The following is a 16,601-nucleotide window of genomic DNA, read 5'->3' as shown; positions in this document are numbered from 1 at the left end:
AGGCTACGAGCTCTTTGTGGGATACGGACACGGGGCGAGCGCGATCAGAGTAGGGGAGCTACAGGAGGACCCCCTAACGCGCTTCTTGCTCCGATACGACGAGAGTTTGAGACGGGGGGAGAGCTGAGAGACGGCAAGGGAGCGCAAATCAAGGTGGGAAAGGACAGCGAGCCGCTCCGATCCGTCGGGGAAGGGACGAGCTCTGAACGTGAAAGTAGCACAGACATGCCTCGCGCTGCACGTCTCACACCAGTTCACACACTTCGCGGCGACGGACGGAGGAAAGGACCATGAAGACAAAATGGCGGAGGATGGAAAGTACGTGCCGAACCCTAAAGCCGTAGGGGGTGGCGTACGGCGTGTTCGAAGAGGACCGGACACGATTCGAAAAGAGCGTCCCGAGAGAGACGCACAGGTAAAGGATCCCAACGGAATCGGACCCTGTGAAGAAGGGGAGATACGGACAGCGTTTGGGGCGGGAATGTGGGGGGAGGAAAGCTGCCGAGCACGTGGGAGGTGATAGACGCGGAGATGTACGCGAACTCGCATACCTTCGCAAAATGGCGAGCGCGAGCGCGACGCACAGACGCGACGGTGCTTAGTACTATGCGACTGCAAACCTGCGCTGCAGCAGATTGAGAAGCGCTGGCGCATACCCGACATGCGACAAGGAGTTGCCTCGAAATTGCATCATGGTGGCTGTACGAGCAGCTCTCTCGCGTGCGACAGTCTGTCCTTAACTCTCACTCAGTCTCGCCACGCGGCGGACAGATTGTGATCGACGGAATACTATCCTGAGAGCCACCCGAGCAGCTCTCACGTCACGAGCGCTGCTGCTCGGCTGCATCCGCGGCCATCCTGGCAGCGGTCGCCTTGGCCTTCGAAGCAGCCGCAACAGCAGCGCTCGCCTCTGCAGCGGCCGTCGCGTCCGCGAGCGCCGCGTTGGCCTTCTCCAGCGCTGCCCTGGCGTCCGCCTGCGCCTGCGCCGCCGCCGCCCGAGCCACCTCTGCCACCGCCGCCGCCTCCTCGTCCGCCTCTGCCTCCTCCTCCGCCTCGTCCGCCTCAGCGTCCAAGCGCACCGCCTTGGCCACCGCTGCCGACGCCGCTGCCTGGCTCGCCGCCGTGATGCCGAACCGGATCCTCTCCTCGTGACACTTCTCGAGAAGCCTGATCATTCTCTCCTCCTCGGCCTTCTTTGCGGCCTCAGCTGCCTCCGACGGCGCCTCGGCACCCTCCTCCGCCTCCTGCGACGGCCCAGCCGCGCTCGCCTCTCCGCCCTTCTTCTTCTTCTTGCCCTTCTTGCCCTTGGCGCGCTTCTCAGCCTCGACCTCCGCCAGCAGCTCGTCGGCGTGCCGCGCCGCCTCCTTCTCCTCCGCCGCCCTCTGCGCCTCCCTCTCCGCCGCCCCCGCAGCCCACGCCGCCTCCTTCGCCGCCTTCTCGGCCGCCGCCTTGGCCGCCGCGTGCTCCTCGAGGGCGCGCGCGCACTCGGCGTGGCCCTTCACCTTGGCCCACTGCAGCGCGGTATTGCCGCTATTAGTGCACAGCGTCATATCTGCGCCCGCCCGCAGCAAGCAGAGCAGGGCGGCGGGGTGGCCGTTGAAAGCGGCCCAAATCAGCGCGGTGTCGCCGTTGCTGGTCTGCAGGTTGATCTCCGCGCCGTGCCGGATCAGCGTGTCGACAACCCGCTCGTGGCCTTTGTAGGCGGCGTCCATCAGCGCGGTGCAGCCGGTCGTGCAGCTTCTCTGATTGATCTCCGCGCCGTGCCGCAGTGCCAGCTCGACCAGCTTCTCGCGGCCGTTCACGGCGGCGGTCATGAGCGCGGTGCCACCGTTGCTGGTGTGCAATGAGACATCCGCACCGCGCCGCAGAAGCGCCTCGGCCAGCCCCTCGTGACCATTCATCATTGCGAGCAGCAGGAGCGTCACGCCGCTCGCATGAGTCCCGCAACCAAAGAGGAACTCGAACGCCGCGTCGACCCACCCGCCGCGGTCGAGCCACGCCAGCACCGGCGGCTCGTCTCCTCGCCCAGCCGCAAGCACGACCTCCTTTGGCACCGCCTCGCTGCCCGGCGCGGCCTTTGCGCCCTCGCCGCTCGAAGAAGAGGCCGCGGCACTGGCGCCCGCCTCCGCCTCGCCTGCGGGTGCGCCGCTCGTCCCCGCGCCGCCCGCCTCGACCGATGATGGCGCCTTGCTGCGCGCCGCCATTACCTCCACGAGATACGTCCTGAAAGCCTCAACGCACTCGGCGTGGCCCTCCTCCTTGGCAATCTGCAGCGCCGTCTTGCCGCTAGAGCGGAGCGTCATGTCTGCGCCCGCCCGCAGCAAGCGGAGCACCACGGCGGGACGGTTGCCGAGGGCGGCGAACATCAGAGCGGTGTCGCCGTCGTTGGCCTGCAGGTTGATCTCCGCGCCGTGCCGGATCAGCGTGTCGACCACCCGCTCGTGGCCTTCGTAGGCGGCGGCCATCAGCGCAGTGACGCCGGTCGTGCTTCTCTGATTGATCTCCGCGCCGTGCCGCAAAGCCAGCTCGCGGCCGTTGGCGGCGGCAAGGCACAGCGCGGTGCCACCGTCGCTCTTCTGCAACGAGACGTCCGAGCCGCGCCGCAGAAGCGCCTCGGCCAGCTCCGCGTGGCCATTGGCCATCGCGATCATCAGCAGCGTCATTTCGCTCTCACGAGAGCCGTCCAAAAAGGTGTACTCGAACGTCTCGTCGACCCTACCGCCGCCGTCGGTCCACGCCAGCACCGCTCCCGCTTGGCCATCCGTGGCGGCCTCCCGAATGCTTGCAGGGACGTCGCCGCCGCGCTTCGTCGACGGAGGAGGCGGTGTGCGGCGTCTGGCGCCGGTGCGGGCTGGCGCGGCGGACATACACACATGTCTGAAATGAAGAGAGAAAAAGAATTTGCGCCATTCTGCGAGTCGAGGCGTTGTTAACAGCGCCTGAACGCATGGCGTTCAGGCGGCACTTCTCTCGCGTCGGCTCCGCCGAGCGCTGCACAGAGACCATCTTCACTGACCACCAACGACAGGTGTGCGACTACGCGCTCGTCTACGCGGAGAAGAAGAACGACGGCGAAGCGCCGTACTCGGTCTCCTTCACCGCGACGCAGAGCGGCGACGTCATCGTACAGCTGCACCCGCACTCGCAGCTCGAGCGCGCCGTGCGCCACGAGCGGCAGGCGCAGGCCACGGAGCCGCCTGCGAGCGCGAGCCCTGCGGCGCGGCCCGCCCCTGCCGCCGCGCCGCCAGCCGCGGAGCCGGCGCCCAAGACGTACGCCGCCGCAGCCGCATCGCAGCCGCAGGGTGCCACCGCGGGTGGCCAGCCCGCCGCGCCTGCGGGCCCGGCCGCCGCCGCGCGCGTGCCGCCGCCGCCCAGCGGCGGCGGAGTGCGCGGCTGCTCCTTCACTGTCCCTAACCCGGGCAGGAAGCGTGGGCAGCAGCAGCGCGGCAAGGGCCGCGGTGCCAGGGGCCGTGCCGATGCTGGACCCCGTCTCGTTGACAAGAACGCGCTGTCCGCGCGCGGCAGCGGGCCCTCGCGCCAGTCGCGCTCGCCGTCGCCCGACTCTCCGCCCGCCAAGCGGGCCGCCTCCGCTGACTCGTCCGGCTATGAAACCGATACGCCGGACGAGGTGCAGCAGGAGGCGGTCCGCAGGGTATGCGGCGCGCTCGGCATGAGGGAGCAGTTCGAGGCGGCGATGGCGGCGGGCGAGCTGCTCGAGGTGCTCGAGAGCTTGCCGCGAGGGGCGGTCGAGGCCTCTGTCCGACAGATGCGGGGTTACAACCGCACGGGCGAGTGGCCAGAGCCCATTCTCACCAGCCCTGCCCCGCAGCGCGGCCGCTCGCCAAGCCCCGTCGATGAGTGGTCAGATGGTTAGTGCCCGAGAGCGAGGGGTCCGGGGGGGAGCACAAACATAGGACGCCCAGCCTTGCCCTCGTGCCGCCGAGTGCGTATCCTATGCGAGAGAGCCCTCTCCGCGCGGCGATGCGCCCTCCCCCCTCGCTTTTGCAAAATCCTGCAAAGGTGGGGACGTGTCTGTCCTCGACCCAGCCCTAGCTTGGGATGTCCGTTGTATTTATTTATTTATTGTTTCTTTTTGGGGTTGTCGCCGGGAGCTGCAGAGCCGTGCCTCCGCCGTCGCCCCCGAGTGCTATTGTCGCCCCTCTGCCCTTCGCCGCAGAACTAGCCGATGCGCCTAGACGCGTCGCGGCGCGTCGCCGGCGTTGACGCGGCGCGGCGCGCTGGCCGCACTGTCGCTGCTGCCGGCGCTGCTGCCGTCGAGCCCGCCTCTGCCCTCTTCGGCCTCGAATGCGCATCGCAAAGGGATGCCAGAAGCGCAAGGAACTTTTTTTGTTTTTCCTCAGCTTGCCGAACGAAGGAGGAAAGAATCCTCGCGGCGCAACGAGTTCCGCGACGGACGGGAGGGTACGCGAGACGTCGCACGCGACGCTTGCGCTTTGCACATGGGCTGCGCTGCCTCGAACCTCGAGGGCTCGATATTTGAATACAACGATTTTCTCCACCCGGAGAACTACGCGAAGTCAGACAAGCGGCTGCTCAAGCTGATGAATTTGGACGAGCTCAAAGACACGCAGAACCCGGTGCGCGTCAATGGATGGGAAACATCGTGAGCAAAGCATGAGGCAAGAGTTTATGACATAGGCGGGCGGCGTCGCCCTGCACGTGGCCGCCCAGTACAGCAAATCGGAGACCGTAGTCAAGGCAATGATCGAGATGTACCCCGATGCGCTCACGATACAGAACAACGTGTGCCGCCACTTCCTGTCTCAATTGTCACGCCCGTGTTAGCGAGCGCTCCTTACAGTCCCGCCCTTCAACATGTTTCTGCTCAGGAGGGGAAGACGCCAGGTGAAATTGCCGAGGAGCTCAACCCTGATATCGCGGAGCTATTCAAGTGAGAGCGTGGCACATGGTTCGCTGGGCATTGTTTGGCCTGTGCTCTTCCTTGGCGAGACGAGACGAGCGTGCTCCCGTTGCCGACTGTGACGGCGCGCACTCTGCGTCGGCTCTCTTGTGCGTGTGTCGACTACACACATCGGCCCGACAACGGGTAAACTACGCATTCGTAAGGCATGCAGGGGACATAGCCATAGGGGTTGCAACCTATCGCGACACGCGAGCGTCTGGCCTCTGAGGCTTCTGTCAGGAGGGCTGTCAGATGGGGCCCTCGTCACGTGGATCGTGGTGTCGGTGCATTCTTCATATTTCGTGACGAGAAGGCCCTGCCCACATGCACATGAGACGTATCAGAATACCGGCGGATGATACTACTGTCACTCCAGTGTGGTAGAGTAACATGGGGCAACATGGCATGCCCACATGCACATCTCTTCTCCCACCGACCCACCGTTCTCTCGCGTCTCCCGGGCGCGCCGAGAACCGCCGGCGCCGCGGGCCGCGTGGATCTGCGAAAGGTCTTTTCTCGCAGCTGCGCGCCTGCGCGAGACACTTGAGCACTTGAGCACTGGATAGGGTCGATTCCGCGTGGTACGGGACCCCTCGATCGTCTCGCCCTCCCTCACTGGTATGTTCATTGGGGGGCGCGAGACATGCTAGAGATGCTTTCTCGGAGCGGGGCATCCAAAACAACAGGGCGGAAGGGAGGGGTGACCATACGCGCAGCGCAGGAGGGGTGCCCCTAAGGGGGCACAAAGGTAGCTCAAAGGGGAGTGAACAAGACGCCGCACAGGCGACGTGCACGCTCGCCTCCTGCGCTCGCCGCGTGTGCTCGCTCTCTCCCTCCCCTTCTTTGCTTGAAGCAGCGTTGGAGCCTCTGGGCCGGCGCGGGGGCCCCAGAGGGTGTCCATGCGGGGGGGAGATGGGGTCCCATGGCCCGCCGCAGGCGCCGATTTTTTGGATTGTTTTTCTTTTTTGTGATTTTTTACTTGTTTTCATGGGAATTCGGCGTACTTGCGGCCATGCTATCACGCCTTGCGACAGCCTGTCGGCGCAGCTGACCGTGCCATGATGCACAATTGATCACCTGCATAGCTCGCGGCCTTAGTATCAAGCATTCAGTGACGACCTGATCGTACGGCCAGTAGGAAGGTGTCCTTCCATCGTGTGCACGCTTCTGGCGCAATGCGCGTCACCTCGGATTGGCTGCTGGCACTCTCGAGGCTATGCCTACACAGCCTCGCGCGCATGGGCAGTCAAGAGGGACCACGCACCTTCTCAGGACAGCGCCGGTGCCTCTCTCTTGGACCGGCAAACTTGGTGGTCTCGTGTCACCAATGTGGGACCAGTGCGGCATCGCGCCATCGACAGCTCTGAACTGCGCCTCACCACTGACCGGGAAGGCCGCCAAGTGGGCCAGCACAGGTCGCACATTGTGGCAGCAGTCAGCAGTGCATGGCTGATAGCTAGAGCAGCAGCGTCAGGGTCGCAGGGTCGGATCGTGTCAAGCCTCTCGCCCGGCCGGCCGCGTGCAGAAGTCGGCCTGTCTGCTGTCTGGAGTGATCTGTCGGCGGTCAGTACGACCGATCAGGTCGGAGTTTTCTGATGGTTGGAGGGTCTATCTGTATGTACTCCTCGAGATCTTTCCAAATCTGCCCTCTACTTAACCGTACTTAATCGGGAAGTTGGTGCTAGCTGACACTAGCGGAGCCGGAGCAGCCCCGTTTCCGCAGTGCGGCGCGGTGCACGGTGCCTCCGGGGGGCCCCGCGCCGGCCCAGAGGTTGGAGCCCGTCCACCCTCCCGACCCATGGGCCATGCGCCATGGCCGCGATGAGCGTCCGAGAAAGAGACAAAAAGAGTGCTCAAAAGACGGGGTGATGATCATTAGATCATCTAAGATGCCACCCCCCCCCCCGCCATCACAGCTCCTCAACCTCCATTGGGAGCGGCGGCTCGTCGCTCGGCGCCGCAGCGGCGGGCGGGCCAAACAGCCCCGCCTCGGAGCCAGGAGGCGGGCTCGCGGCGGGCGGGGCGGCGGGCGGCATCTGGCGGGCGCTCGGCTGGCTGCGGCTCGCCTTTTGAGACCGCGCATCGAGCGCGTGGCGCACGCGTGTGTAGCACGCGGCCGCCTCGACGGCGGTGCGGAACCAGCCGATGTGGCGCTGCACACCAGAGGCCGTGAGCATCGCGACAAAGGGCTTGGCGGTGCCGGCCCGCGCCTTTGGGGCGTAGACTCCCTGGTAGCCCGTCGGGTTGCGCGACGAGAGCAGCAGCCTGCCCACGCCCTCCACCTCCCTCACAAACTCACCCCCGCTCTCGCCGCCGCCGTCGCCCTCGGCGCCACCCTCGCTGCTGCTGCCCCCCCCGCCGCCGCCGCCGTCAGTCGCGCCGTCAGTCGCGCCGTCAGCTCCGCCACCGCCGCTCTCGGCGTCCGCCGAAGCCTCACACGAGAGAATGCGCTGCAGCTCAGCCGCGGGCAACTCAGACAGCAGGTCCTCTTCCCCCTCCCCCTCCTCCCCGCCGCCCTCAACCAGCTCGCCCTCGGCCGTCGAGGTCGGAGCAAACGCAGCCTCGGGCGGCGGCGGCAGAACGTCGATGCTTGCCGCCGCCCCGCCCTCCGCCGCCGCCCCGCCCTCCGCCGCCGCCGCGTCCACCTCCACCTCCACCTCGTCGTCCTCTGCCTCGGACGCCGCCGCTGACGCCGCCGCTGGCGCTGGCGCGGAAGCTAGACCGCCTGGTGCGCTCTCGCCGTTGCCGCCACTGCCGCCAGCGCCGCCGCCGGGAAGGCTAGCCGAGCGCCGGCGAGCGCGGCTCCGCGCGCGCAGCTTCTCAAGCATGTCCGCGTCCTCCTCCTCCTCGCGCTCCGCCGCGCGCTTGCGCTTCGCGGAGGCGGCGGCCGCTCCTCGAGGGGGGGGGGGGGGCGCAGCTTCCGGGCCAGTCTGCGCCGGAGGCTGCGAGGGCGGCTGCGCCGCGCTGAGCCGCCAGCGGTGCCTTGCGAGCTTGAGAGTCTCCCGCTGGCCGTCGGTGTAGAGCAGCTGGTGCTTGTCGGTCGCCTCGCCCGAGTAGGCGAGCACGCGCGCAGAGTACCACGCCACGTCCATCGGCCACCACACGTCGACGCTCTTGCCGACCAGCGCCTCGCCGCTCACGCCCTCGCCGCTCGGCGGGTCGAGCGCCTACGTCATGAGCAAGTTAGAGTCGGGGCGTAAGGACGGTCTCGTGCAGTGTAGTGTGAGCGGATCGCGCGAATACACGGGCCACGCATACAGTGAGCGCCGCTGGATACGGCTGACTACCATCCTCTCGAGGGCTGGGTTGGAATACGCGGAGCTGTGGTCCGGCATCTAGGCTCGCTCGCCCTCGCCAACGCCTCCGCGAAGCCCGCACCGCTCAAGCGCAGTGACACCGACTCCCACGGCCCGTTCGGCGCGCCCAACGGCGCCGCGGCTTGCGCCCGCTCCCACGGCGCGCGCTTCGGACCCGCCTTCCTCGGCCGCCTCACCCAAGAGTTGTCCGCTTCCAGCTCCGCGCCGCCGGGGGCGGGCGCGACGCCGCCGCCGCCGCCGCCGGCCGGGAGAGGCCCCGCGACCGACGGACCCGCCTCGGTGTCGCGGGGCGGAGCTGGCGCGTGGGCAAACGCTGGACTCACGCCCGCGCCGCCTTCGCATGACGGCGGCGCGAAGGCGGGAGGATTGCCCGTTGCGCCCGCTGCGTCGGCGCCGGTGTCGTCGCACATCGCCTCCTGCGCCGCCGCCTCCTGCGCCGCCGCCTCCTGCGCCGCCGCCTCCTGCGCCGCCGCCTCCTGCGCCGCCTGTGCTGCCTTCTGCGGCAGAGGCGGAGGCGCCGCCTCTGCCGGCGGCGCGAGCTGCTGCGCGGGGCCCGCCCCCTCAGCTTGGCAAGAGGCCGAGACCTCGGCAGGCGCGACAAACGGGGGTGCGACGGGCGGGGGCGCGGCGGGCGGGGGCGCGAGAGGCGGGGGTGCCTCCCCAACCTCCGCAACCTCCCCGTCCTGCCCGCCCTCCCCAACCTCCTCGCCCTCGCCCTCCCCTGCCCCCTCCCCCTCGTCGGCCGAGTCCGACTCGCAGCTCACCTCCTCCCGCTCCAATCCGCCGAGCCGCTCGTCGGCGACCGCGTCGTCGACCGCGCGCAACTTGGCGCCGTAGTGCGAGGCCAGAGCTGCGTCGAGCGGCCGCACCACATCCCTCTGGTACCCCTCGTCCGCCAGCACGGCAGAGTAAACACCTACCCGCAGCGAGAGGGGTGGACGGCGGCAGGAGGGCGGGGACCGGCGCGCTGGAGATGGGCGGCGCCGAGCAGCGCGCGCAAGTGCTGCAGCATGTCTGCCTCGGGCGGAAGCGGTGCCTCCGCGCCGTACCGCCGCGCCAGGATGGAGCCTATAGGAAGGCTCCATGAAGGCTCCGAGAAGGTTCCAGGAACGCGTCCAGCCTTGCCAACGGGAGCCCTGCGCGTAGTTTCGCCCGAGGGCGCCCTTGTCGCACGGGGTCGAGATGAGCCGAGATGCGCCGAGATGCGCCGAGATGCGCCGAGATTGCGCCGAAGCCACCTTGTCGCACAAATCGATGGGCTCGTCGAGCTCAAAGCCGGCGCCGGGCGGCAGCAGCGCGCGGCACCGCTCGCGCACGTCCGCACCGATGCGCTGCAAGTGCTCGGCCGCCACCTTCGAGGACATGTCCGCGACATGTCCGGGACTTGTCCAAGAGTCCGGGTGGGACTCCCAGACGTGGGCGGCGGCTTCCCTGGCGGGCGCTGCGCTCCCCCTCCCTCCCCCCTCCCCCCCCTCTCTCTTCCGGCCTCGCCTTGCCCCCGAAAGCGGTGCGCAGCCGGGTGGTCCCCTGGCCGAGCGAGAGGTAGACGGCAGACATGTCGGCCGCGAAGAGGTACTGCAAGTACAGGCCGTGCTGCGTCGACTCGCCCGGGTCGCTCACCACCAGCCAAGGCACCCTCGCCCAGCCGCCGCAGCCGCACGACGAGCGCACGACGAAGCGGTCGCCAACCTCTGCCTGCAGGTGGACCTCGGCCGCGCGCAGCATCAGCGCCCACCGGTGGCGGCTCGAGAACCTAGCGAGGCATCCCCAAGTGCGGGCTGGGGGGGTTCCTCGTGTGCTCCGCATCTGGGCTCGAGAACCACACACACACACCTCTCGTCCTTGGAGGCGAAGTCGTACTCCCCGAAGAGCCGCCACGCCACCGTACCAACGGGCAGAGGCCCCTCCGGCAGCGCGTCCGCCGCCGCCGGCCGCGAGAGCCGAAGCCGCACCCGCGCACCCCCGCCGCCGCCGCCGCACAGCGAGAGGGAGGCATACACGAGCGGTGCCCTCTCCCTCCGGCGCCGCCGCGCCTCCTCCAGCCGGCGCGCCTCGTCGGCGTCGCGCGCCTACGGGCGTGTCGTGGACGTGTCGTGGACGTGTCGTGGACGTGTCACCTCGCCGCCGCCTCGCCGCCGGCGCGCGCCTCGCGCTCCGCCGTGCGCTCCGCAGCCCGCCGCGCCTTGTCGGCCCTCGCCTGCAGCCGCACCGTCTCCGCCGCGACGAGGCGCGCCTGAGGTCAGGTGAGGCAAGGGAAACCTCTCCACTCACACGAGGTGGTGGGGCAGGGGCCAGGCTAGTCCCTCGCGACTCCCCGTCCAGAGCCGCACGGCATTCAGAGTGCGAGATTCAGAGTGCGAGGCCCAGTGCGGAAGGGAGAGCGGCGCCTCTCGCGCGGCGCCCGCCTCCACCACGCGGAGCAGGTCGAGCAGGCAGCGCGTCACCTCCCTCGCGTCGCGCTCCTCCGCCTTCGCCTCCTCCCTCAGCCGCCTCTCCGCCTCCTTGAGCCTCCGCGCCTGGCGCCGGAGGGGGCAGGGAGGGGGGGGGGGCGGCTCCGAGACGGGTCTGAGGGCCGCAAGCGTGCGGCCGAATGCGGGGCACGTTGGGACGGGCTGGGGAGGAGGGGCCTCTCGTGCGGGCTTGGCGGGGGGGGGGGGGGCAGAGGTGGGCGGCAGCGGAGACGCGAGCGCTGCGGCGTGTGCTTGAGTTGGGAGGGAGGGGTGCGAGTTGGAGGCAGGGTGTGAGTTTGGAGGGGGAGGGGGGGGTCAGCTGAGAGGGTCGAGTGCGCGGGGCGCCCGACGCACCTCCTCCTTGAGCTGCCGCTTCGCCTCGTCCCGCGCGAGCCGCTCTGCCGCCTTCGCCTAGCTCCCAGAGCCCACACTCCCGTCACTGGGCGGCGCTGCTCCTCCGCTCGCTCCCTCGCCCTCCAGTGCTGCCTGCTCGCGCAGCAGCCGCTCCGCCTCCTTGGCCTGCTGCCGCTGCTGCTGCACCGCCAACTTGGTCGCGCGCGCCGCCATCTCCCTCGCCTCCCTCTCCCTCGCGCGCAGCTGCGCCGCCTCCTGCTTGCTCAGCGGCGGCGGCGGCGGCAGCGTCGGCGGCGCGGCGGCGGTGGCGGCGCCTCCCCACCCGCCGCCGACGAAGCCGTTGACGAGCAGGGGCGGGAGGGCGGGCGGCGGCGGCAGGGAGGCGCCGCCCGCGCCCATCACGTCCCTCAGCTGCTGCCCGCCCCCGCACGGCGCGCCGCCCATCAGGTCTCGAAGCTGCTGGCTGCCCACCGGGGCGGCGCAGGAGGCGGCGCTGGGTCCCGGGAGCGAGGCGAGTGCGGGGGTGGCGAAGCCGGCGCCGTGCAGCTGAGAGATGCACGCCCTCCCGGCGGCCAGCTGCTGCGCGACCTGCATCTGCAGATGCACCGCCCCGGCGGCGAGCGGCGGAGCAGCGGCGGGCAGCGGAGGCAGCTGGCCGCCGAAGGTGAGGTCGCCCAGCGGCGACGGCGCGGCGGCGGGCAGCGGCGGCAGCTGGCCGCCAAACGTGAGGTCGCTGGCGCTGCGGTGCGACGCGTGTAGGGCCAGCTGCGACGCGTGCCTCTCGCGGTCCGCCGCCGCCTTGCCCTCGTACACGCTCCTCTCGGCGGCGGGCAGCTGCTCCCACGAAGCCTTGAGCAGAGCCTGCAGCTCCTCCTCGGCCGCCTGCGGGCGTTCGCGCTTGAGCACGCGGCGCGCCTTGGAGGTGTAGTAGTTCCACGCCGTCTGCGCGCGCCGAGGCGCCTTGCGCGGGTCGTACTCCGTGAGGTCACCGCTGGGCGCGACCAGCAGGGACACGTTGGACGGCCGCACGTTGACGAGCTCTCCCGAGCTCACGACGCGAATGACGTAGCGGCCGCGTGCAGTGTCGTAGGAGAGGACAAAGCCCGTGGCGCCGTTCAGGTCGGCCCGAGCGACGAGGCCATTCAGAAGAACAGCGCGGCCGACCAGGCCGCCGGTGGGTGCGGGCGCGGCGGGCGCGGGCGCGGGAGGCTGAGGCTGCGGCGGCAGGCTTGGCGGGTCGTCGAGGTCGATGTCCTCGACGACGGAGACCACCGCCCCGTCGTCGACGTCGATGTCCTCGATGGCCAGCTCTGGCTGATGGCTCATGAGTCGGCAACTGCCGGTCACCAGCCAGCGGGGGCGCTGCCAGAGAAGAAGAAAAACGTCTAGACGCGCGTGGGCGCCTTTGCCACCTTTTACAACTCAAGTCCTGTGGAGAGCATTTTCCCAAAAGGGTCATGGGTCCCGAGTTCGCCGTCGAAGGTACCTATTCGACCGCTCGGTCCCTTTTTGACCGCTCCGAATCCCTTGGTTAGCTTTGGTTGGCCCTCGCAGCTGTGATACAAAAGTGGGTGGGGACGCGCCTGGCGGCGCGCCCCCAAAAATTTGAGGCCAGCGGTGGTTGAGGCCGATTGCCTCAACTGTCAACCAGCCGTTCTCTTCCTTCGACAAACCCAAGTAGACATACCAAAGGGGTCCGGGAAAAGAACAAAAGATGTACACAGCCTGGTCAGCCTCCCTTGTTTATACGCGTCTACTCATAGCGGTGGTTGAGGCCGATTGCCTCAACTGTCAACCACGTGGTTGACAGAGGCCTCAACCCTCAACCAAGTGGTTGACAGACCCCTTCAACCCCTCAACCACGCGGAATGGCTGTTCACACCCCCCGCGCAAAGGTCTGAACACACCCAACATTCTCTGTGACGATTCATGTCGTCTTCTTTAGACGCCTGGATGCTGCATTTGACGCGCCGTTTTTACGAGCACTTGCTTCAGCTATACACGTGCGTGAATGGGAGTGTGATGCAAAGCCCGGAGGAGCGCTGACAGCCATCGAAGGCCCCCACGGGGCGGTCCCGGCCGAGTCATGGCCGTCCGCGGACGCGGCCCTCCGTCTCCGGAGACATTACCGAACTCAAAACTGCTTTTACCAAAAGGCAGATACGAGCTCAGCTCAGTGAGATCTAGCAGCACATACCCTCAGTATCCAGAATAGTAAAGTCTGAAAAAGTCGGTCCGACCGCGCAGAGCGGTCTGGCTGTCTGCAGAGCTTCCGTCCGAGCCCTGAGAAATGTCGGAGGCATGTCGGCCCGCCATGAGCCATGTTCGCAATTTTGATGGCGTTGCCCTTATTGCACGTGAAACAGACCGCGCCGGCCACGCACCCTTGTTCCCAGAGGCCAACTCGAACAGGTTTGAGCAATGGCCGCCTTCCATGCTCGATATGCAGCAGGAGCTTAGTTGACCCTCCTCGAAGGCCGCCCTGCTGCCTGCTCTCGGCATTGCGTTCGTTGCTGACTGATAGCACTGTCTGATCTAACCAGAAAGAGCCGTCGAAGAGCCGTCGAGCTACAAGCTGACCGGTGCGGCCTCCGAGTCGGCGTCTAGCGCGCGCGATCAGGTTTTTGCTCGCCTTCCCTGGGATCCCGTGTTGCGTGACTCTGTGCGATTTCGGGCCCGGTGTTGTGCGTTTATGTGAATAGCAGGCGATTTCGGGCCCGGGGTTGTGCGTTTACGTGAATACACCCCGGTGCGAGTTAATGCGCATTTATTCTCTGCGCTATAGCCCTTGAGAAAAAGCTCGCATTATGCAAACCTGTGCCTGTGTCCTAGGAAGTAGACCGAGAGGGGTACTCCCATAGGCAAGAGGAGGTCTGGAGAGGCCCACAGCGGTCAGGAGAGGCCCCAAGAGGGTGCTAGATGAGAGTCAGCAGAGCGCGCCGTCTCGGCGGCTATGGGCAAGTGGGCTGAGAGACAAGAGGGATTTTTCTCTCGAGCGGAAGATGAAGCCCCGACTTCTAATAAATTGTGCCAGGCGTATCCGGGGGCGGACAGCACGGAACCGATTTTTATTTGGCGCAGACCCCTCCTTCCTGAGTCACCAGAAAATCCCAACGATCCTTGAGCGGAGGCCGCCTTGGCCACTTTTCCGGCCTCTCCGGAGAATATGGGATAATTAACCCCTAAACGGCTACCGAAACGGGGTGCCCGGAAGGGCGATATCACGGCGGCCTAACTGTGCCTCCGTGCGCTCGCCACATACCCCCTGCTGCCCGAGGGTCGTGTTAGCACTTTATTGGGCACATACAGAGGCGGTGGGAAGCCACCACGTTCCCTTTAAATTTTCCGCCACAGAGCTCCGGAGCGCGCTCTGCAGACTGCACGAGCTCCTGGAGGACGCGGTTTCGTCTTTCGATCCCAGACGGTCGTCGCACGTCGGCGCCCCAGTGAGGTCCGCCGTCATAGGTGTAGCACGCTACTAGACACACTGCCTCCAAGTTGAGCGGTGGAAAATTGTGACGAAGCCACGCACCGAAGCGCCGGCGTCCCTGTGGCAATCTGCCACCGACAGCAACACACGCCTTTGATCACCGGCTGCTTGCGCTCCGCATACTCTCCAGAAGCTGTTGGTTGTGTGGCTGGTGCTACTTCTATCAGCCTTCCTCATGCACAATGTTGCCGTTGAGCTACGAGGCTGCAACCCGTCGTCATTTGAGTTTGCTGCCAGCCACACACAGCGCGTCCCTGCTGCACGAATGGTTGGACAGGTGTGAACAACACCTCGTGGGGGCGGCACCGCAGGCGTCCATTGAGGGGTCCAGGTGATAGCCCTGGGCGGGCAATCCATACGCCTAGTTGGACTTCAGATCGCCCGATCGCGTCCCGGTGAACTGACGTCGGATTTGTGACGCCGCCGCACCGCGCCGCGGCCAGGGGCCCTCCGGAGGCTGAGGATGGCCGTGGCGGACCGAGACGAGCTCTGGGAGGTAAAGTGTCAGCGTATATATTGTAGAGGCTGACCATGTGCACAATATCTCTCAGTCTAGCTAAGCCAGGGGAGGCTATTCTGGGCGTCCACACGGCTTGCACAGGTGACCCTCGCGACAAAGCGAGCGCGTCCGGCAGAGCGACTGAAGAATCGAAGACAGAGTCACAAATCCCGCTTGTTGTGCATGTTTTGAGGTCGGACAGTGCTGCTGTCTTCTCCACGCAGCAGCCGACGCCACCAGGCCTCGGTAGCTGAGCAGCAGGAGCCTCCTCGCTGCTGGCAGAGTTGCGCCTCTGTTTGCCGCCGCTAAGAGATCGTTGTTGCGGGAATCCAGGGAATCTAAAGGAATCTAGAATCTGTGGGTCCGAGATTCGATCTGGGACCTGAGCCGCTCGGGACCAGCTGCACATGACCCGGGGCCACTACCATGTCGCAGAGACGACTGCTGGAACGGCCGTCGCTCCGACCAGCCGTCCTGCAAAGGAATAAAATAACAATGAGTTCCTTTACATATGTAAAGGAACGCCGTTTAGGGGTTAATGGCTACCATAGCCTAGCATGGCACCCGCGGGCAAAGCTGCCCCCAGGTCCCTAAAGCCCATGGGCATTCCCAAAGGATATGTCAGCGTGAGGTGAGGGCGCAACGGTGGGGGCTCTCACCAGCCCCTCAAAGTTGGGCCTCTCGGGCGGCGGTCAGAGGGGCGGGCAAGGGCACGTGGGAGAAGGGGCAGTGCGGCCCACAAGGTGTGAGCTACCCCTCTCCTAGGTGTGACTCTACAGCCCCTGAGGCCCTCTGGGCTGGGCACCATCAGCTTGGGCAGAGGTTCTCAGGGTGGGCAGAGAGGGAGCTCCCCTTTTCAGGCCCTTAGAGCTCCCTGACATTCACCTTTGGTGTGAAAAGCTGGGATCTACCGCGGTCTTGCTCGATCTACCCACCTCGTCAATCGCGCGGGACCGCGCTCGATCCCCGCGGATCGCGATAGAACGGGGAGCTGCAGTCGTTCGCGATCTACTGCAGTCTACTGCAGTCTATTCCAATCTATGGTGTTGCCGCCGCAGGCGTAAACCGCGCAAAATTGGGGTAGATGGGAGTATATCTGGCAATCAGAAGAAATAGAGGTATTCAGCAGTCTACAGGGGTATTCCGCAATCCACAGCAGTCTACAGCAGTCTACAGCAGTCTACTGCAGTCTACTGCAGTCTACTGCAGTCTACCGCAGTCTACTGCAGTCTACTGCAGTCTATCCGCCGATTTCTCGTTACTGATGGCCGTGTGTGTGGCAGAGATGTGCGTAGCTCAGAGGGTGTCTGGGGGCGACGAGAACCATCCAAAGTCCACAGCAGGCTGCACCGGCTGCACGAATTCGTTCAGAGGCTGAACCACTGCTCGCCGGCGGTCGCAGGCTCCGCACGTTCAGCTATGCAAAACGGCGGCGGCGGGCTGGCTGGGGCACCTAGCGGGTTAGCAGAAAGCCCTGGTATACGGTTGACAAGAGATCTACGTCGAGTATTCCCGACGATGCGCCCCCGCTCCGCCTGAGAGTAGGTCTCAGCGGAAAATGCGTCGG

General features: G+C 66.5%; 3 protein-coding genes across 3 annotated transcripts; 1 reads left to right on the top strand and 2 right to left on the bottom strand.

Moving 5' to 3' along the window:
- Positions 1-821: 821 nt before the first annotated feature.
- On the bottom strand, positions 822-2,875 carry EMIHUDRAFT_194341 (hypothetical protein; the record flags this gene model as incomplete). The annotated part of the gene is made up of 3 exons (XM_005794181.1): positions 822-963; positions 1,135-1,364; positions 2,870-2,875. 3 exons carry the CDS (start codon positions 2,873-2,875, stop codon positions 822-824), a joined length of 378 nt encoding a protein of 125 aa, XP_005794238.1.
- EMIHUDRAFT_95029 (hypothetical protein) lies at positions 2,779-4,806 on the top strand (the record flags this gene model as incomplete). The annotated part of the gene is made up of 4 exons (XM_005794180.1): positions 2,779-2,844; positions 3,029-3,861; positions 4,376-4,598; positions 4,660-4,806. The coding sequence occupies 4 exons, from the start codon at positions 2,779-2,781 to the stop codon at positions 4,804-4,806; spliced, it is 1,269 nt and encodes a 422-aa protein (XP_005794237.1).
- A 2,028-nt stretch (positions 4,807-6,834) lies between these two features.
- On the bottom strand, positions 6,835-12,371 carry EMIHUDRAFT_95028 (hypothetical protein; the record flags this gene model as incomplete). The annotated part of the gene is made up of 9 exons (XM_005794179.1): positions 6,835-8,091; positions 8,322-9,157; positions 9,202-9,309; positions 9,594-9,994; positions 10,075-10,145; positions 10,451-10,474; positions 10,686-10,757; positions 11,046-11,102; positions 11,232-12,371. The coding sequence occupies 9 exons, from the start codon at positions 12,369-12,371 to the stop codon at positions 6,835-6,837; spliced, it is 3,966 nt and encodes a 1,321-aa protein (XP_005794236.1).
- Between the last annotated feature and the right edge of the window lie 4,230 nt (positions 12,372-16,601).

The sequence above is a fragment of the Emiliania huxleyi genome, assembly GCF_000372725.1.
Source record: "Emiliania huxleyi CCMP1516 unplaced genomic scaffold EMIHUscaffold_1, whole genome shotgun sequence".
Lineage (NCBI taxonomy): Eukaryota > Haptophyta > Isochrysidales > Noelaerhabdaceae > Emiliania > Emiliania huxleyi.
Note: the sequence above shows the minus strand (reverse complement) of the source record. Positions and strands in the feature narration are given on the sequence as shown.